Raw genomic sequence first — 22,840 nt, forward strand, 5'->3', positions numbered from 1 at the left:
AAGTATTAAAAAAGCTGAAACATATATTTCAATATTTAAAATGAAATGTCCAACCTCCAAATTTCACGTATCTAATTTATTAGTCCAAGTAGGTATTCCCTGACTGATTATTCTGTGATATGGCATCTTATTATAATAATTGAATTGAATTGAATTGAATTGAATTGAATTTCTCTTTATTTCAGCGGGCGAGGTTCAGCCGGAGGCTGCTTTGCCACCTAACCCTTGTCATCATTACAAAGAAAAAAATAAAGACACAAATAAGATACAAGATACAAATAACAACATAACATGATACATTCAATAATACTAATGATAAATAAAACACTCAGTAAATGTAAACGAATGAAAAAAAACTATACTCATACTGCTAGTCCAATTTCAGTCCAATTTTAAACTGTAGTAAACCTGTCATGTGTGCCAATGCTTTGTCTCTGATCTCTAAATAATAACGTTTGGAGTGATGATTTAAATAAATTATACGGTTTGTCAGTGATTGACTTTGGTAGGGAGTTCCAGATTCTTACTGCCGAGATTGAAAATGCCTTCTCTGTTATTTTTAAAGAATGCCGGGGCATATTCAGCTTATTACTTCCTCGGATATTGTAACGGTGAATTTCCGATCTACATGTTAATTTATGATGCAAGTAAGGTGGTGCTTTATGTGAATTTATTTTGTATAGTAAACAACAGTATCGGAGATATCGTCTTCGGGACATGGTTAGGATATTGTTTTCATTAAGTACCAGCAGAATATGCTGAGCCTTCCTGTAATTGAGAGAGAAGCGTATAGAGTAATTCTGTATTTTCTGAATTGCTCTAGTATTTTGAGTGGAGAGAGAGCTACCATATATTGAATCGCAGTAATCGAACAGAGGCAAAATGAGAGTGTTAACCAGATATAGTCTTGTTTCTTGCGACAAATAGCCTTTTAATTTATAAAGCTGTCGTAAGATGCGCTTAGCTTTAATACACGGTTTAGAAATGTGTTTATTCCAGCTAAGCCCTTGGTCTATTATTAAGCCTAGATCTTTTACAAAGGGAGAAAATGGAATACTGGAATTCACTACAGTTACTTTTAGGTCATCAGGGTTGATTTTGCTCAACTGATGTGATGTTCCCAATACAGTGAAAACACATTTTAATGGATTAAGTAAAAAAACATTCTTAAGGCACCAGTTGCTAACAGCTGAAAGATCCGTATTAAGTAACTCTATTGTGTCCATAATATTTTCAGGCGTACTACTGATGAAGATCGGGTATCATCCGCATAGAAGTGAACTGATGAATATTTTATGACTGTAGAAAGATCTGCTGAAAAGAGTGAAAATAATAGGGGACCTAATATTGAACCTTGCGGAACTCCTGCCTTTATCAGGGATGGGGTAGATACCTGAGTCTTTTCTCCTCTTAGTATTACTTGTTGCTGTCTACAAGAGAGATAGCTGTGGAACCATTTAATAACTGATTTCGAGAAGTTGTAATATTTCATTTTGGCCAGTAGGAGTTCATGATTTACTACATCAAATGCCTTCGAAAGATCCAACAAGACCAAAACTGTTACCATTGAATTTTCTATTGAATTCAAAATTGAATCTGTAATTTCTAAAAGGGCTGTGGTTGTGCTATGTTCTTTACGGAAGCCGGATTGAGTAACAGGCAATATTTCATTTTTATTGATAAAAGTTGTTAATTGCTGAAATGCTACCTTTTCTAGTACTTTGGAGATTATTGGAAGTATACTGATGGGACGAAGCTCATCAAGCGACTGTACAACTGTCTTCTTGGGCAGTGGAACCACCTTCGCTCGCTTCCACAGTTCTGGAAAACAACCTTGAGTTAATGAGTAATTTACAATGTAAGAAATAATTGCAACCACGACCCCTTTTTCTTCTTATCTCCTTTCTTCTCTTCTAAGACAAATATTAAAAACTATGAAGAACGTATTTAAATATAACAAATGAGGGGTCCAAATACTAAATTTCATGCAAGGATCTTATAAAAGAGAGGATCTGCCCTTACAACAAAATCTTGAAGCCATACGTCATAGTTTCTCCACCCCTACTCTACCCACTCCGCTCAATAGGATCGCAATGTTTTGAGCCAACAATCGTGGCGGAAACGAAAGTAGCCAATCAGACGATGGCGGAAACGAGAGTAGCCAATCAGATGTGCCTATGCTCGGTTGTTTTTTTGGCTTGATCGATTTAATAGGATGATGATTAATATGGGCAGATCCTCTATTTATAACATCCTTGATTTCATGTGTCTAATTAAAAAAATATTTCTTTCAGAATTGCTTCTGTATGATAATTACAATATTATTTTCTTCTTAATTATTTTGAGATATGTACATTTTATTATAATAATTCCAACCTCCACCCATCTTTCTTCCCTCATAGGACCAGCATAAAAACAATACGTGTTAAATTACTGAAAATGAATAGTCCAAAAAGCATACTCCATGTCACTACCGTAGAGTAATTTGAAGATATGGCCATCTTATTATAATAATTGTAATAATATCGCTTTTCCGTTTCATCCCTTTTCTTCTTCTCTAGCAAATAATAATAATAAAACAGTGAAACGCGTGTCTATTTTAAATGAAGTCCAGATAGGAAATTTCATATATCAAACCTTCATATGGATATTTCAATATAGCACTTTCCATCCCTATTTACCCTATTTAGCCCTTCGAATTTCCAACGTTACAAATTCAATTGAGAGAGAGAGTGAGTTATGTTTGTGGTCGGTCTGGTTATGTTGGTCTAGTTGGAGTAAAGGTAAAATAACTTGTAGTCTGAAGATGGCTCTGTAGTTGATATGATTTGAAAAATACAAAATTTCTGGCCTCTGTAGGTGGTTTGTGAAACTAAACCAATATGGCGAATGTGAGAGACAGTGATACTTCGTTATGGCTACATAATAAGTTAGGAACCTCTAATGACTCGTGGACCGGTGGTTCTATCTGTTCTCAACTTAACGCAGAAGTATTACGAAACATTAAGGATTGTTTTCCGGACTTACAAACCCAAGTGAAACTTAAATTACTACTATCATTCTTTCACATTCCGCGGAGAAATGTTGAGGAGGTGTGTCTGACATTAGTGTTATTTATAAAATTTGTGAAGTCTGTTTATAGTGATCGGAGTGGTATAGTGAAAGTAGATGCTTCAGTGAATGTGTATAGTATTGCTTTTGGTTGTTAATGATTTAGTAATTGTGTAATGCTTATGAATCTAAAGCGTTGGTCATAAATTTTGCAGCAGGGAGGTTGAAGAAATAATAGATATTAATCCTCTTGTTTGGTTTAGTACGGTAGTTATTATAATAATTATCATTGCGGCAGATATCGGCAGTCCTGATTTCGATTACTGTTATTTATTGAGAAGTATCCGCTCTTTCTCGTACCATTTCATTTGTGCCGACGGCTTTGTTTGGCATTATTTACGTGTGTGCTCAGGATTATTATTATAAAATTTCATTTGGTTGTGTTTTTAAAAGTATTACATTTGCTAAAGCGAATATTACTTAGTTTCTGTCCCAAATCACTTGGTAGTGACTCTGACTCACTTTGTAGTGACTACGGTTCGTTATTTGTAATTCTGATGTAGTCATGAGTATAAATACAGTGTGGATGTATAGCATAAAAACTACAGTACATAAAACACGAACCAACTTGTACTAGGGGACCATTAAATAAGCACGAATGCTATATAACGTAGTCGGGGCAGGAGCATAGCAGAAGGCCCAAGCGCAAACGAAGGAGTGCGTCTGTAGGAAGCGGGCACGTCAACGATGGTGGGTATACGCGTACACGTTTACAGCAGCTCCTATAAGTCAAAGCTACCGGCTCTGGAACTGTCGATGGATTTCAGGGAGATACTAACTTCTATCTGCTAAAGCTGTAATTGGAATTTGTTGAAATTAATTTGAGTGTCCCACGTTAAGTTTTAAGACTACTATAATTAATGATTTTCCTTTTGCGAAGGGTTTGCATAGATAGTGTGACATTGCGCGTATTGAGTACAGGTGAAGTTTATAATTAAGTCAAAATCAGCCTTCTCCAGCATATAAATTTCACTGTGAGCAACTAGCGGAGCGAAAACACTCACCTCTGATGTGAGGGCCCATAGTTTGATTTTAGATCACGTTAATTTGTAATGACCAACGTCGTGTGCGTCTGTGTTCTCCTGTTTCCTTTTATCATTCACTTTCTTAATCGTCCGTTATCTTTAGCCTATAGGGTTTTACCGTGAATTGTTAAGTTGAAAGACTTATAAGAAAGTAATTAATTGTGCTGTAATAAGAAATGAACACAATGCAGAGATGTTTCATGAAATAAGAAATGAACACAATGCAGAGATGTTTCATTTATTGTTTTGTGTTCCACGATTTTTGTATGTATTTTGGTTTTTTGGCCCGTGCATATCTAGTGGCTAATGTGCGAGCCTTTGGTCCCTTGTCCGGTTTCGATGGTAAGAGCGTTGAAATTTGAACCCATTATGGTGGTTCTTTAAAGGATTCAAAATTTTCCAGCCAACAAATATTTCTTTGGGTAAATCTCTGTGTGTCATTCCATGTCAAATCACCTCATTTTAAAGCATGACCGTGCTTCAATGTCTCAGGTTCTCTTCAATTCTTTTTCATACATAAATACCAATGAAATTATGCTAAATTATTTTTTTCCGATTTTTTGGATGAGAAATGTGCTGGGGGGAAATTTGTGTAAAATGTGGATTTTGGCGCCAATTTCACTTTCCGACATTCAGTATCATGGAATTAAAATTACTATAACTCCCTTATTTTTCAAGTTATTGGACTCATCCACGTGTCAAATGAAAGCTAAATTTTTGCTCTCTCAGAAGATCCTAAGAAACCTTGCAAAAGGTTACACTATCAAACATTAATGGGCATGCAAAGCAATTTTTTTTTTTTTTTTTTTTTTAAATACAAGTTGTATCATTGCTCATAAGTTTCATCTATGAAACTTTTGAAACTTTTTTAATATTTTCATCTTAACACGTACATGGTATGGTTAGAAAATAAAAAGCGTGTTTTTTTGTATTTTTGTAATTATTATTTTTTGTATTTTACATATACGGAAATATACAGTTTTAGGTTTTGTTACAAATTGTGTCATTGTTGGTAAGTTACAAGTATGAAACTGTTGAAACTTTTTTTATAGAATCATTTTAGCACGTACATGGTATGGTTAAAAAATAAAAAGGTGCTTTTAATATTTTTGCAATTATTATTATTATTATATTATTGTGCTTGAATTATGCCTTTCTTTTTTCCCAATTGTACCATTGCTTACTACTTACAAATTAACTATCAAACTTTTTAATAGGATTAGTTTGCATTTAGGGGGCGCGGTGGCTCAATGGCAGAGCGTTCACCTCTGGGGCTTGGAGTCTCTGGTTCGATCCCGGCGGACTTTGTGGTGGACAAACACCGTGCTCCTTGGTTTTCTCGGGGTTCTCCCGTTTTCTCCCACTTTCTTCATTCCATCATTTCTCATAATCACCGTCTCTTTAGCCTAACTGGCATAACCGTGGGACGTAAAACTCAAAGATTTCATTTCATTTCATTTTAGTTTGCATTTACTTGGTTAAATAGCAAAAAGGGTAGCCTTTTTTGTAATAATTTTGTGTTTTTTTTTTAATGGAAAAATATAGGCCTAGCAACGTAAGCGTTTGAGTAATTATTACAAAAGCTATCAACAAAAATAAATAGTAGACTAATGTACATAGATGAAAACAATAAATATACATAGCAGTAATACTTCTTAGAATTACACAGATTTACATACTAAATGTTGTGTCCTATATGTCACAGCTCATTGTTTTCACTGATGATATGATGTCTTTCGTAATTTGGTTTCAATTGCGTAAGTCCGGGCTGATTGGCTTGTATAAGATGAAACAGGAACTTCCCAGATATTTTCAAAAGGTACCCAACAAAAGTCTTCATTCTGTGGCCAGGAGAATGTAGAAGGCCGAGAGCGATTCATGAATTGTAGTCTGACGTACAAAAATAATAATTATAAAAATATCAAAAATACCCTTTTTATATTTTAATCATATCATGTATGTGCTAAAACGATTCTATATAAAAAGTTTCATAGTTGTAATTTACGAGCAATGCCACAGTTTGTAACAAAACCTAAAACTGTATATTTCCGTACATGTAAAATAATAAAATAGTAATAATAATAATAATAATTACAAAAATACAAAACACCCGTTTTTATTTTTTAACCATACCATGTACATGTTAAGATGAATGTATAAACAAAAGTTTCATAGTTATAACTTTTGAGCAGTGACACAATTTGTAAAAAAAAAAAAAAAAAACCTAAAATTTGCTTCGTATGCCCATTAATGTTTGACAGTGTAACCTTTTGCAAGGTTTCTTAGGATCTTCTGAGAGAGCAAAAATTTAGCTTTCATTGGACACGTGGATGAGTCCAATAACTTGAAAAATAAGGAAGTTATGGTAATTTTAATTCCATGATACTAAATGTCGGAAAGTGAAATTGGCGCCCAATTCACATTTTACGTCCAGCACATTTCTCATCCAAAAAATCGGAAAAAATTAGTTTAGCATAATTTCGTTGGTATTTATGTATGAAAAAAAAAAAAATGAAGAGAACCTGAGGCATTGAAGCACATAGCTCTAGGTGAGTTGACATGGAATTACCTCTGTGTGAAAAAGTAACTAGTTTAAGTGAAAAGATGCACGACTGAACTGTGAATCAAACCGTAGTCTCCGGTGTGTTAGCCACTACGTTGCTCAGTCCGTAACATGAGCAGCTATACGTTGCATCACACTTGAAGTCATAGTTCATATTTCACATACTTTATGGCAATTTCCCCCATGTTAAAAAAAAAAAAAAAAAAAAAAAAAAAACTACGTTATACGCAGAATAGTATTAAGATGGGAATTACTTTTTAAAGTATAACCGTGTTTGCAGTTTAGATGTAATGAGGATATCGTCTGGTGTTTTTTGTTAAAATGTAAACAATTTACTCGTCTCTTCTATGTGTCCTATATGCGTCTGCTTGGAATAATTTCAAGAGCCTCCCCTGCTTCCATCCTCAGCAAGGTTTCCAAGTGGTAAGTAACCGTGTCGAGTATTCAGATTCTATTCCTGACGCCAGTTTTTATCATTCTGAAATTTGGCTGGGGGTGGCAACAGGAATCTATCGAAATTATTCCAAGGATACACATAGAACACATGAAGTTGTCGTTAAATTATTTGTTGTTCCAGTTAGATTACAGTTAAATTAAGTTAACCAACAATTACGTTATATTTAGTTCATGTATGAAGTTACCAAAACTTCCGTTATTGTCCCCAAGCGAAGTAATTTTTTTTTTTCTTTCTTTCTTTTTGTTCCTGTTACCTTTTGGTATGTACATATACTCTATCTATTCACATTTTCAAGCAGTTGACGGTAATATAATTATTTCTGTTATTTTTCTTATTTCAGTGGCATGTTGAATTGGAAGAAATTTTGGAGGTAGCACAGGTTGACAGCGAGCAGTGGGTCTCCATGCTGGCTGAAATAATGAAAACATTCCCTTCGACAGGGTCTCTAAACACAGAGACAATGGAGTTTGACGAAAATAGGAGAATATTTTTAGACTTAGTTAATGATCTCAGAAAACTAGGTGAGTGAGTTTGTTAATTATTATTGTTATTCTAAGTTAGCAGAGAATAGAATAGAATTCTGACACATTAATCATAACATGTGTTGTTTTTGGAAGTAAACATTTCTACTTTTGTATTTTCTAAGTTTTTTTTTTTTTTTTTTTTTTTAAGTACATGGAGAAGGTTTAAAAGTAAAGACGATTACGAAGAAGAGTGAAAAGGAGAGCTTTTTTAATATCTTGTGAAATTACTTTGCCAGATCTCCGGAAGTATGGACATTGAACCTCTTCACTCAACTTAGTTTATTTTCTTTCTTTCTTTTTCAGTCTGCTTTTCTTTACATTTTATATGTTCTTGGCACATATGAAAAATCTATAATATTACTATATGAAAAAGCAGTTTCTTCGAAAATATTAACTATGGTTATGGTTTAGTTAACCCGAAATTTCATAAACAGTACTTGTTGTATTAGTCTAACTAAAGATCTTTTGCCCAACTAAGACCCTGTACACTGCATTCATACTTCGCCACCATGTCATCAACGCATACGTCACCAACATGTCTCTCTCGCCTTGGAGACCTGGATCTTACTATCTGTATGGTATTCGGGAACGAGGACGCATTGTACAATTTTGAATTATGCAACTCTGTATTGCCCATTAATTCGTCACTTTTTGCTCCAAATGTTCCCTTGACAATTTTTCTGCAAGTTTTGCAAGATAAAACACAGCTTATAGTACAACGTGTATTTTCGCTGTTAATTTATTCCATGTTAATTGCGATGAAAGCAGATTCTTTGCGGTATAATAGAACAAATGTTCTTACATTAGTACGGTTTTTAGTTTTATCCCTAACATCAAGGTTCCCACATTCTGCAAAACAGAGAATGTTAGGGAAATGATGCATTTTACGTAAAATATCATGGAAAGTCAGGGACCGTAAATATGCAGGTGTAACTTTTTTTTTTTTTTTAATCTAACATTGTTTCCTCTCTATCAGTTGTACAGATCGATATGTGAAGAGGACCACAATGCTATAATGTATGGTGGAAAAAAAAAATGCACAAAAACTACAATCCGTTTGCCACTCTGAACACCCGCAATTTTATTTTGTTCTTTGATTGGTAAACAAGAATGACATCTGCATTTGAATGTACAAAAACATTTACGCCATGTCTGCTGGCCTTGCGACAATTGCGGGGAACTTTCTGCATATATGACGCAAAACATGATGTATCAATTTCATTCAAGCATGTTACCTTATGCCCAGCATAACGTAACATGGCCCGATGCTTTTGAGCACCTTGTATGTTGGTAGGAAAATTTTAAAATTTATTTAGAATGTTAAGAGAAACTTTTATTTTATAGTAGAAAACCGTAGATCGAGAATTTTTGCGTAATTTTAGTACAACAGAGCGTTTCGATAGATGTTATAAGAAGATTACATGATTATTAGTTATATTTTATATATTTTACGCATTTATCCATGAATATATTATTATTTTAGACAAATAAGTGTATATTTCAGCTTTTTCAATGGTTTTCAGTTCATTTCTATTCATATTTCGGCATAGGGAATCTTCACAAGAAAGCTAAAAATTTTATTTCGTAAAATCTTCTTCAAAATTCCAAATTAATAAAGTCAGCCATAATTTCTTCTTGGTGCATCTCTTTGTTTCGAAGTAAAATTATCTGATTGGATAATCCACAATCACAGCTGCGGCTGAGATTTCGGTTTACTTTGATCTTCGCACAGAAGCCTATCATCCTATCATTACGTCATGATTATCTTCCAATTAGGGATCATCTTCTTGTAACTCTTTGTCTTACGGCGTTAGCCATTTCAAGAGTCAGACGTGCAGTGTTTAGCGTCTGCAGAAAAGTGGAATAATTTGTGATCACATTAAACTGTGTTAAATTCTTCGTTCTGGCGAATGTTGGAAATTGTCATCAGAGATAAACGTACGGTGTTTGGTGTTTTCAACAGATTATTAATCCAGAAATAGTCCAATTGTGAAGTGAGTTCGTATAACATAATGGATACTAGCCTGTAGATGTCTAGTGTTATGGAATGAGCTCCTTAGCAAATTTTGCGTTCTCGATCAGCCAGAGAACCTAAGAGAAGCCCGAGGAGACGGTGAAGGAGAGAGAACGTTGAGTAGTGGTGCAGACATTGAGGAAGAAGAAGTCAAGCCACGCTCGATGGTTTTGTCTGGATAGGTGCTGTAGGAGTTAGTATCCTAAAACTGTTTTGAGACCACGTTTTACGAGTTTCCCAGGAATCTCGGGTGGAAAAGTCGTCAGGAACCTTTTTTTTTTGTTGTTAATATGTCCGTTCAGTCGCTGTGTAAGAAGAGGATTCAAGTAAGTAAGGAATAGTGAAAGTGAAACTCAATCCAGGTATTTGGCGTCAAAATTTCCTTGTTCTGACAAACATGTGTGAATATATTTTCTGGTGTACGTGTAATATTTGTAATATGAAGCATTAAGTTCGTAAAGTTTCCCTCAACGCCGCACACATGTAGATTCAGGCAATGTGACATCGTGTTTTCATTCGATGGGGGGGGGGGGGGGAAAGAAGGCTAGGATCTCAGCACAGAGCGATTGTTGTAATCTCAAGAAAATGTGTGTACCACACACACATTTTCCCCAGTGATGAAAAGATGTTAGATTCCCCAAAATCTAGAAAGTATTCATTTCGGTAATTCTGCTCAAAATTCAACTTTTAGTTATTTTGGCATGTTTTCTTTGGTTTTGAAATAGAATGATTATAAATGTTGATTTACGTAAACAAGTGTCAGATTCACGGCTACTGTCAAGTGCAAGGGTACATGCATTTTGCGTACCGATAACCGAAAACTTTCATCAATAGGCTAAACCTACGTAGTATTTTAAAATTCTGATACCCATCAAGTTAAAAATTGCAATTTTTGTTAATTACTAGTAAATATCTTTTCCTTCCTTTTTTTTTAAGAAATTCAATATATATATTCAGAGCGACACTGATGCAAAACTAACCACTGCGTCTTCGGTAGGAATGTGGTAGCGGATACGAAACAAAATATAAATGCAAAATAAGTATGGTGCTTTATGAAATATATGGGTGATTTTTTTTTTTTTAATATATATATGCTTGTTTAGGTTAAGTTAGTATAGTTAGATTAGGGCTTTAGGTTTAAGTGTGATGTCAATATGTACATGAATGTTTTGCCTGTGCTAGATTGTCATGTGGGTCCGAGCTGAAGAGAGGTCGCGAAGAGCGTAAATCCTCTACGCCGGCCACAATCTCGACGCACAGAGGAGTGTAAGCACCAAAGAATATGTAAACAGAAGCAAAATTAGCTAACCACAACATGTAGGCAGTGAAGTTATTATTTTCAGTAGTGTTTTGTATTTTCTATTGTGTCCTTTTGATTGTTTTTGCGTGTCGATACAGTGTCAATGTTCTAGAAGGCAAGAATATTAAATGAATATTAAAGAGTATGAATATTTCGAGAATATGAGCAAAAGTAAAGAATGTTTCGGCTCTGAAAAGTATAGAAATCGATTTTATTAATTTTATTTTGATGGGTATGTCAGTTCAATGAAAATATTTTCCTGTTAATGAATATTTTGTCCGATAATACATTCATGAATATTTTAAAGAATAAAACTTACTAGCCGTGAACGCATCTCTCCTTTCGAATACTAAATCTAATTAGCTTGTAGTTTTAAGAAGTCATAGAAATATGTAGTTCGATGTTTTTGGTATGCATGCGAAGCATGGTCAAAACGAAGAGCAGTATGTGCAGAATAAGTTTACTGGGGAAATGAAATAGCTGTGAAATTCAGGGAAGAGACTTTCCTTAGTGTGACCGAGTTGAAAACAACCGAATCTGTAGAAATTTCTCATTTTATCAGTTTCGATCAAAATCTCAGTTTGGATTTTTGTTTTTTTAATTACAAAATTCTGTTTCGAGATTTTTTTTTTTTTTTTAAATTCAGATAGGGCTTTCACAGACAACATCAAGATCTTCTTTGTGCTCAGTGCCAGCTCTACTCGGAGGTCGGTGTCCTGTGTCTGTAGTCGTGGTTCACAACCTATTTCCGGATGGGATGTGGATGATGAACTGCAGACCTGGATATCGGGCTGTGAGTCGAGATGGAAGAGAGTTTGGAAGCTTTATATTTCGGGCCAAATTTGAGTTCTATTTTCCGGAGATGATTGGCTTGGTGAGTGTATCAGTGACTGCTGATGACGAGCCCATACGGGCCCAGTAGGTTCGGTGTCACTAGTCAGTGATACATTCAACATAGCATGTAATCTCAAGGAAAGGGAACATCATACAAGAAAACACAAATTAAGTCAATTCATTTTATTTTTATACATTATTTTTTATTTTTTTTTTAAATAGTAAAAATGGCGACCCAGCCAGGATTTCTGTTGTTTCAATCCTACGCGAGCGCTAAGGAAAACAAACGATCACAGCAGAGTATTTGTAATGGGGATCATTATGACAATCGCTGCATTGAATGAAACATGGTCACTTCTGAATCTGTATGTGCGTGATGTTGTGGGAAACAAACTTCATGAAAGTCGAAATGTCTGTGGGTAGCAGATCAAGTAACGAATCTCGTCATCCGAGTGAATATATATGCTGTTCTGACGAAATTGCAGGGTTTAGTGTTTATTGTGACAGCTGTTTTAGATGGGTACATGCCCAGTGTTATGGTTTGTCAGAGGAACAAGTGCAGGAGTTAGACAAAAGCAGTGAGCCGTGGTTATGTAAGCCGTGCCTGGCGAAGCAGGTGACAGTGTTGCCACTGCCGAAATCTCCGGAAACTGAGAGTGATGAAGGCGAACGTGTAACGCGGGGTAGCCCGAATGATTCTGATAAGGAGGAAGGAAGTCGAGGAAACGTAGCTTCCGGTCCAAATGTGCAATTAACGGACTTTGCGGCCATGATGGAACGCTTCAGTCAAACCTTAACTGTAACCCTAAACGAAAAATTTGAAAAGGTGGACAATAAATTTCAGCATATTAGCAGTAAATTTCAGGATGTTAATAGTAATTTTCAGGCGATGAGCAATCAAGTTGACAGTAAATTTCGGGACATACATAATAACTTTCAGGCAATGAATGAAAAATTCGATAATGTAAAATTTGAATTGTTACAAACAATTAATGAAAAAGTAGCCCATGTGAACGAAGACGTAGAGGCTGTTAGGTCGGAAGTTCGCGATTTATATACCTCTGTTGGGAACTATCAGAATAAAATAGACGCGCGGGTAGATGCCGTTGAGGAAGGTCTCCGGTTATCGGTTGAAGCGCAGAATCGACGATGTGACGACTTGACAAAGGAGTTCTCACATCTCGAACTCAGTACCCAAAGGTCGTGTCAGGCACTTGAAGCCAGGATTCAGACGTTAGAGGGAAAACAAAACCAAAGAAAAGATAAACGGTGTAGTCGTAAACGAGCGCGAGACTTTGTTGTCGGTGATGAAATCGAGTCTGACGGGACCGAGTCAGACATCCAAGTGGATGTACCGGTCTCTTCAGTTGGGGAGACTCGTACTATTCCCACGGTGACTGTCTCTGTCTGTCAGCCGACCAACATTCACGGCACAAATGTCCTTCCCTTTGAATTATCTTCCCGTACGTTGAACTTAAACAAGTCACATACGTCCTGTGTTGAGACAATAGGTTGTCAGGCGTTGTCCAGGAGGGCGAATCCATTGTTAGTTTCGCCTCAGGTGTCAGGATTTTCCAATCCTAGTTGTCGGTTGAACCATGTGGTGTCCTCTAGTAGTGTAGCAGACATGACTCCTTCGTGTGCTGGAGTTCAGGAGGGAATATGTGGTCACGCGGTGGTATCAATGCCAGACAACTTAATTTCTGGACAAAATTACCAACACTATTCCATTTTCGGTCAAAATCACTTGGGTGCAAAGAGCCCCGTCGTTGGCCACAATTCTCCCGTGAACCCCAGTAGAAGCGAGGAAGGCTTTGGTAAGCGAACTCTAAATTTAAGACTTTCTGAATTAAATCACTTACCCACATTTTCTGGTGAATACGGTTTGGCTAGAACATTTCTAGAAAATTTGGAACAAACTTTTAAGGTAATTTCGGCATCAGAACACGAACGTCTAACCTTGGTACCTTGTTGCTTAACAGCTGGGGCCAAGACATGGTTTCAGACTGTATGTCAAGACATTAATAGTTATGCGGATTTTGTGCGTCTGTTCCGAGAACACTATTTTTCGGCGAGAATGGAAAGGTTGCAAAAGAAATTCATTCAGGGAATGAAATACGATCGAGCGAAGTACAGCCGATTAACGGACTTTGCGTGGAAAATTGTAGCAGAATATTATGCTGTGGCACAACACCCGGATGAAACCGAACTGATTGAGATAGTCTTGGATTGCTTACCAGCTGGTGATGCCAAGTTGCTGAGGGCTGTTGAGCCAAAGAACATTCAACACCTTATGGTGAAAATAGCTGAGATAGAGGGACATCCAGAGCCTAGTGAACCGGTCACGGATAAGAAGTTTAGACGCTTTCAGGTACGTCAGGCGAAAGTTGTCAAAAAGACAGAAAAGTCAGGGAAACAAGCCACCAAAGATACTTCGTCTCAGACGGAGGAAGACGAAAGCAAGAGGAAGGAAGGAAGTTCCAATGGCAAAGGAGATGACCGATTTTCCGGAAACCGGGGTCGAAGAAGGAATTTTCAGTCTCGAAGACCATGGCCCAATCAAGGAAGACCGAATTGGGTAAGAGATAGTAATGGAAATCGGAATGCTCCGTATGGGTACAACCAACGCTACTATCCAGCAGCGATGAGTTATGGGTATCCGCGGGGTACATCTCAGACATGCGCGCCAAACGCGATGAACTCAGCAGGAGCGCAAGCCTATCCGGGATACGCGCCGAATTTACTTCCTGGAGGGGGAGTGGCGGCTCCCACGTCCACTTCTTCCCCGGGAGTGAACATGGCGATGTCCACTGGATGGCCTCCGCAATATACGACATTCGTACCTACGATGGCTCAGTCACCAGAAACGAACGGGAATAGTTTGGGAAATGCATACCGCAGCCCTCATTAGGGGAGAGTGTGGACTGCGATGTGGATTCCTCAACTCCCCAGAAAGAACAAGATCGGTTAGCGAGTAGTCAAAATTCCAATTTGGTAACAACCTCGTTCGATTTTGATACTAACCTTCCAAATTCAAAATTCAATGTTTTGGCAGCTTCCGAAATTCGGGGATTGTAGAAAACTACATGCCATCTGGAAGGATTCTCAATTGTAGTGAGAATCAGTCCAAATGGAGTAAGTTTCTAAAGCAGCCCAAGATTTGTGCAATCACTCTTGGTGTGATGCTCTCGGATGTACTCCAGCGGAGCGTTTCTTAACGTATTCAGCATCCAAGAGCTTCAAGGAAAACTTCGTTTGGCCCAAAGAGACGGTGCAAGTAAATGAAGACAAGAAATTTGTAGTTTCTGTTCCGGCAGCAGAACCGAAGAAGGAGAGAAAGCTGCGGAAACAGCAAGACATCGTCACAGAAGGTTCTTTGGTGATGGTGAAAACTCATCATATATCGTCAATACCCAAAAAGGTATTTGCTAAATTTATGCACACATATGTCGGACCTTACCAAGTGGTATCTTTATCTCGAAATTCGGCGAGATTGCAAACTCTGAAGGGAGAAAACATAGGAGTTCAGAGTTTTGACAATCTGAAACTGTTTCGCTGCTCAGAAGAGAAAAGAAAGGAATTATTAGAAGGATGAAAAAAAAAAAAAAAAAAAAAAAACAGTTTATAGGTTAAGGTTAGGTTAGGATTGATTAGAATGTATAGTTGTAATTAGAATTGAGAGAGGAAAAAAAAAAAAGGATGTTTTATCTTGTATAGTCTCTAGTAATTTAGTAGTAACAAAAAAAAAAAAAAAAAAAACAACTTAAGAAGAACTCATAAGTTCAGATTTTTTTTTTTCTCCGAAGCTCCCGGAGGATGTTACCTTATGCCCAGCATAACGTAACATGGCCCGATGCTTTTGAGCACCTTGTATGTTGGTAGGAAAATTTTAAAATTTATTTAGAATGTTAAGAGAAACTTTTATTTTATAGTAGAAAACCGTAGATCGAGAATTTTTGCGTAATTTTAGTACAACAGAGCGTTTCGATAGATGTTATAAGAAGATTACATGATTATTAGTTATATTTTATATATTTTACGCATTTATCCATGAATATATTATTATTTTAGACAAATAAGTGTATATTTCAGCTTTTTCAATGGTTTTCAGTTCATTTCTATTCATATTTCGGCATAGGGAATCTTCACAAGAAAGCTAAAAATTTTATTTCGTAAAATCTTCTTCAAAATTCCAAATTAATAAAGTCAGCCATAATTTCTTCTTGGTGCATCTCTTTGTTTCGAAGTAAAATTATCTGATTGGATAATCCACAATCACAGCTGCGGCTGAGATTTCGGTTTACTTTGATCTTCGCACAGAAGCCTATCATCCTATCATTACGTCATGATTATCTTCCAATTAGGGATCATCTTCTTGTAACTCTTTGTCTTACGGCGTTAGCCATTTCAAGAGTCAGACGTGCAGTGTTTAGCGTCTGCAGAAAAGTGGAATAATTTGTGATCACATTAAACTGTGTTAAATTCTTCGTTCTGGCGAATGTTGGAAATTGTCATCAGAGATAAACGTACGGTGTTTGGTGTTTTCAACAGATTATTAATCCAGAAATAGTCCAATTGTGAAGTGAGTTCGTATAACATAATGGATACTAGCCTGTAGATGTCTAGTGTTATGGAATGAGCTCCTTAGCAAATTTTGCGTTCTCGATCAGCCAGAGAACCTAAGAGAAGCCCGAGGAGACGGTGAAGGAGAGAGAACGTTGAGTAGTGGTGCAGACATTGAGGAAGAAGAAGTCAAGCCACGCTCGATGGTTTTGTCTGGATAGGTGCTGTAGGAGTTAGTATCCTAAAACTGTTTTGAGACCACGTTTTACGAGTTTCCCAGGAATCTCGGGTGGAAAAGTCGTCAGGAACCTTTTTTTTTTTGTTGTTAATATGTCCGTTCAGTCGCTGTGTAAGAAGAGGATTCAAGTAAGTAAGGAATAGTGAAAGTGAAACTCAATCCAGGTATTTGGCGTCAAAATTTCCTTGTTCTGACAAACATGTGTGAATATATTTTCTGGTGTACGTGTAATATTTGTAATATGAAGCATTAAGTTCGTAAAGTTTCCCTCAACGCCGCACACATGTAGATTCAGGCAATGTGACATCGTGTTTTCATTCGATGGGGGGGGGGGGGGGAAAGAAGGCTAGGATCTCAGCACAGAGCGATTGTTGTAATCTCAAGAAAATGTGTGTACCACACACACATTTTCCCCAGTGATGAAAAGATGTTAGATTCCCCAAAATCTAGAAAGTATTCATTTCGGTAATTCTGCTCAAAATTCAACTTTTAGTTATTTTGGCATGTTTTCTTTGGTTTTGAAATAGAATGATTATAAATGTTGATTTACGTAAACAAGTGTCAGATTCACGGCTACTGTCAAGTGCAAGGGTACATGCATTTTGCGTACCGATAACCGAAAACTTTCATCAATAGGCTAAACCTACGTAGTATTTTAAAATTCTGATACCCATCAAGTTAGAAATTGCAATTTTTGTTAATTACTAGTAAATATCTTTTCCTTCCTTTTTTTTTAAGAAATTCAATATATATATTCAGAGCGACACTGATGCAAAACTAACCACTGCGTCTTCGGTAGGAATGTGGTAGCGGATACGAAACAAAATATAAATGCAAAATAAGTATGGTGCTTTATGAAATATATGGGTGATTTTTTTTTTTTTAATATATATATGCTTGTTTAGGTTAAGTTAGTATAGTTAGATTAGGGCTTTAGGTTTAAGTGTGATGTCAATATGTACATGAATGTTTTGCCTGTGCTAGATTGTCATGTGGGTCCGAGCTGAAGAGAGGTCGCGAAGAGCGTAAATCCTCTACGCCGGCCACAATCTCGACGCACAGAGGAGTGTAAGCACCAAAGAATATGTAAACAGAAGCAAAATTAGCTAACCACAACATGTAGGCAGTGAAGTTATTATTTTCAGTAGTGTTTTGTATTTTCTATTGTGTCCTTTTGATTGTTTTTGCGTGTCGATACAGTGTCAATGTTCTAGAAGGCAAGAATATTAAATGAATATTAAAGAGTATGAATATTTCGAGAATATGAGCAAAAGTAAAGAATGTTTCGGCTCTGAAAAGTATAGAAATCGATTTTATTAATTTTATTTTGATGGGTATGTCAGTTCAATGAAAATATTTTCCTGTTAATGAATATTTTGTCCGATAATACATTCATGAATATTTTAAAGAATAAAACTTACTAGCCGTGAACGCATCTCTCCTTTCGAATACTAAATCTAATTAGCTTGTAGTTTTAAGAAGTCATAGAAATATGTAGTTCGATGTTTTTGGTATGCATGCGAAGCATGGTCAAAACGAAGAGCAGTATGTGCAGAATAAGTTTACTGGGGAAATGAAATAGCTGTGAAATTCAGGGAAGAGACTTTCCTTAGTGTGACCGAGTTGAAAACAACCGAATCTGTAGAAATTTCTCATTTTATCAGTTTCGATCAAAATCTCAGTTTGGATTTTTTTTGTTTAATTACAAAATTCTGTTTCGAGATTTTTTTTTTTTAAATTCAGATAGGGCTTTCACAGACAACATCAAGATCTTCTTTGTGCTCAGTGCCAGCTCCACTCGGAGGTCGGTGTCCTGTGTCTGTAGTCGTGGTTCACAACCTATTTCCGGATGGGATGTGGATGATGAACTGCAGACCTGGATATCGGGCTGTGAGTCGAGATGGAAGAGAGTTTGGAAGCTTTATATTTCGGGCCAAATTTGAGTTCTATTTTCCGGAGATGATTGGCTTGGTGAGTGTATCAGTGACTGCTGATGACGAGCCCATACGGGCCCAGTAGGTTCGGTGTCACTAGTCAGTGATACATTCAACATAGCATGTAATCTCAAGGAAAGGGAACATCATACAAGAAAACACAAATTAAGTCAATTCATTTTATTTTTATACATTATTTTTTATTTTTTTTTTTAAATAGTAAAAAGCATCTGCGGATCCGTTGGATGAGACCTGAAACGGATGTTAGCTGATAATTATTGGCATATACTTATCTGTTTAAATTTGCCTAAAAATCGTCAATAGGTCGAAGTTGTGGAACATTAGGAGGTTTTTGATCTTTGGGTATGTAGCGTATAACGTAGTGTGCCATGGTTGCAAGACTTGTTATAGCGTAGTGGCAGCTGGCTAAATCAGGCCAAAACACCACGTTGTCTCCACGATGATACATGTTGATAAACTGTTTAACTTTCGGCAGACAAAACTTCTCATACCGTTTAGTGTTTAACGCAATATCGGTGGTAAAAAAAACTGTAGTTTACAGAGTCCCTTTTCACTCATCGCAAGCTATAGCAAGACCTTCAGCGGATGTTTCAATTTCGCAGAAAAACGCACTGAATCAGACACATCACCAGTTCCTAGATCATAGTACGTTTTAGGCTGCTGCTCGTGACCGTCTAATGTGAAATAAGTCTCATTAATCATGATGCACATTATATCATTTGTGACAGTGAACGTTTTGGTGACTAGAGATCTTAAAATTGTTTCCGAACCACAACTTGTCGTTCCGTAATCTTCGGCATGGTTTTCCGTTTACGTCTGGTAATTCCCCTTTGTCGTAAACCGTCCTGCACTGTATTTTTTCTTTCTTTCTTTCTTTTTTTCTTTTTTAATCACAGTGATGTTTCCTACAAAGTTCCAGGTACGATTTTGTCACCTTACCTGCAGTAACTCGTCGAAATTGTCTCAACACTTTGGGATCACATAATGCCGATTTCCGTCCACTGCCGATCTTCCTTTCTACGTTCATACTTTTCTCTACTTTCGACACAATACTATATACCGTTCGTCTTGAATATCTCACATTCTGGAAGTGTTTCACAAGGTCTGACTTTTTAACATTTGGATTGTCTTTCCAATATTGCACGATTATTTTATGACGCTGTTCTTCATTTAACGCTAATCTCATTTCGTTCTGTTTCTCCTGCACTTGCTAATAGACGATAGATACACTACTCTTCCTGCATAGCTCATATCATGTGCCATGGCCCACTGTTGCAGGGTCTGCAGTGTTGCAAACTTTGTGCAATTTTTTTGACCATTGTTAGCATTCCCAATAATGACAGTGTTGCTATTTCGTGCTAAGGAAGTGAGGTACTGTGTGTGTGGGTGAGAGAGACAGGGAGGAGGATGATCTTGTAAAAGCAGAAATCGAGTATGACTTGTCATCTTCGTGGACATCGGTTTTGAGACAGAAAAACTACTGAAAAAACTGAAGCTTTCAGGCTTGTCTATCGAAACTTTTTGTTAAGCACAATCAAGAAAATTGTGAAAAGGAATCTTCTGAAGTACAAACTGGTAGGTGCTCTGTCAGCTTTGGACTCCAGGCTATAAAACAACAATCTAGAACTTGCTCAAACTAGAATGAAACGTATCCTACAAACTCAGCATAAGCATAACAGAATATCTGATTCTGTAGCTAAGAAAGCAAGTTTCAATTTATGTCTTTCTGTACTGAAATTCAGGGGTCTCATAACTTCAGAGAATACGAAAAGAAGATGAGCAGCATCAGGTTAGATGACTTCTTTGCAAAGGTAATGTCCAAAAACAAGAATATTCTGATTTGTGGAATGTTGTGAAAATGTTTAATTTCGTCTCATATCAATGCCTCAGTGAAGAGCGGGTTGTTAGTCAGTAAGACACTTATTGCAGAAAACGAAATCGAAGATTCTGTGGTAGCAAAGAGGCGTGTGTATGATGCAGTTATGTACCATAGAAGTGTAGAATCTGTTCCTGTTGATCGAAGAATGCATCTCTCAGTTCGTTCAGCTCGGAGACGCTATGATAAATACCTTAAACAAAAACGAATCAAATATGCAGAGGAAAGTAAAATCAAAGGTGAAAAAAAGGAAACGTAAGTGCTGAAGTTAAGAAATTGGAAGCAAAGAAGAAACAAAAATAAGATTATGTTACAAACAAGAATAAGACGCTCTCGTAGAACAAATTCAAGAACTGAAAGAAAAAGAAAATTCTGTTTAAAAGAAGTAATTGTGAGAGTATTAACGTCTCAGAGTTGGCAATAGTAGGACTGATAGTGTTCCACGGTGGCTTATCGGTAGAGCGTTCACCTCTGATTCATGGGGTTCTTGGTTCGATCCCAACTCACGCAAGGTGAACTTCGTGGTAGACAAATACCGCGTGCGTGGGTTTTCTCGGAGTTCTCCCGTTCCCTCCCATTTTCTTCATTCCACCATTCCTCTTTCCCACTTTCTCATCATCACCGTCTCCTTTAGCCTAGACGACATCACCGTGGAACGTAAAACTTGAAGATTTGATTTCATTTTAGGACTGATAATAGATCTCAGGGAGAGTTGGCAATATATTCTTGACTGCGTGTTTTATTGCTTTTTCAAGAAAAAAAAAAGTCAAATTTGCAATGTCAAGGTATGTGGTACTGTATCGTACACACATTATTATATACTTACATGATTCTTTTTGTAAATAAAAATTACTCATATTGAACATAACAAGTACTTAAATGGTAATTAAAGGAGTATGTTGGACGGCTATGGAGACGGAGGAGGCTGTTAAAAAAGTGTATGATAGAACTTGCCTGATGTTTTCCTATTTATATTAAACAATTTATGTCAGGGAAATCGAGTTTCACTTTTTTGTGGAAACCCTAAACATTATTCGCTGTTTTTTTTTTAAATTATCTTTTTCTCTCTATTTTTTTGTTCGTTCCGTGTCCTTATTTGTACGAAATACAAAACAGTTTTCGGTTCTGCATGGAATTCGATTTATACTCAATAGCCGTTTAATTTTATGTACATGAAAAATATTTTCGTTTCTACATGTAAAGCACTGTATGAATCATTGCAAGAATCAATACATTCCAGTGAATCATTTAAAAAAGAGAAGCAAATATAGGTTATTTTTCTTTTATACTTCAGCCCCCGCCAAGTGAACTTTGTGGTGGACAAACACCGTGTGCGTGGGTTTCCTCGGGGTTCTCCCGTTTCCTCCCACTTTCTTCATTCCACCATTTCATTCATTTCTCATCTTCACCGTCTCCTTTAGCCTAACCGGCATAATCGTGGGACGTAAAACTCAAAGATTTCATTTTTCTTCTTTTATACTTCTCAGTATTTAATGCACTATCGTTTAATAATTTTGTGCTAATAGATATTGCTTTAGTTTTCTTTTGAGTATCTTATGTAACTTTATTTCCTGTAAGTTAATTGGTACCGACAACGCTAAGGTTATATATTCAACATGAATGAAATAAGTTAGAATTTTTATTTTCATATACCCATTGTGGATATTTAGGTTATTCAATAAATTCATTAATTTTACAAGTTTCCTATACCTTTCAACTTACTTTATTCGTACAGCAGCAGATCATTGAATGATCTTTGTTACATATAGAAGGATTGATTGATTGTTATGCGTAAATAACAATTGTTTGTCTGTTGTATAAATATATTATGATTACTGTGGGTGACAAAAAAGATAACCAAGCTCGGGAATCGAACTTGGGAATCCGTCCAGCACCTTTACATTGATAATTTCACTAATGGCAACCTGAATACTTACAAAGCTATCTGCAAACAAGTGCTGTTTCCCCGCAAATTGTGATGTGGTTCAATAAAAGTAAGTTTTGTTCCAACCTCACCATAAACACAATATTATGAGTTACATTACAGCAATAACTTCAGCAATATAAGTTCATCGTAAATAACATAACATAAAGAAACCTATAATAGGCGGGCTATGCACATAACAAACGAGGGAATCTTTGAATCCAATGTATTTACAGTTCAATTTATTATATTTGACAAGTTTATAACAGCTACATACTTACGTTGTTGTACAGTAACAAAGCGTTAAAAAATGAATGAAAAAAATAATAACAGAAGAATTTAAGAACAAGGACCGTGTAACGTGGGTTCCTGTCACCACGGCATGGCGCGTCCTCAGGTTGCGGATCGAGAAGAAGACCTCTAGATATAGAGGTTAGCTGCGAATATACTGAATAA

At 36.5% G+C, this 22,840-nt stretch overlaps 1 protein-coding gene across 1 annotated transcript in view; it reads left to right on the plus strand.

The window, feature by feature from the left end:
- Nucleotides 1–2,846: 2,846 nt before the first annotated feature.
- LOC145667113 (negative elongation factor A-like) overlaps nucleotides 2,847–22,840 on the plus strand; it is a 73,171-nt gene continuing 53,177 nt past the window's right edge. Inside the window, exons 1-2 of the mRNA XM_081734856.1 lie at nucleotides 2,847–3,092; nucleotides 7,497–7,677. Coding sequence (XP_081590982.1) covers nucleotides 2,883–3,092; nucleotides 7,497–7,677 — 391 coding nt within the window. The 5' untranslated portion in view covers nucleotides 2,847–2,882. The remainder of the gene's footprint in view (nucleotides 3,093–7,496; nucleotides 7,678–22,840) is intronic.

This window comes from Thermobia domestica, chromosome 12, assembly GCF_964235325.1.
Source record: "Thermobia domestica chromosome 12, izTheDome1.hap1.1, whole genome shotgun sequence".
NCBI classification, from domain to species: Eukaryota; Metazoa; Arthropoda; class Insecta; order Zygentoma; family Lepismatidae; genus Thermobia; species Thermobia domestica.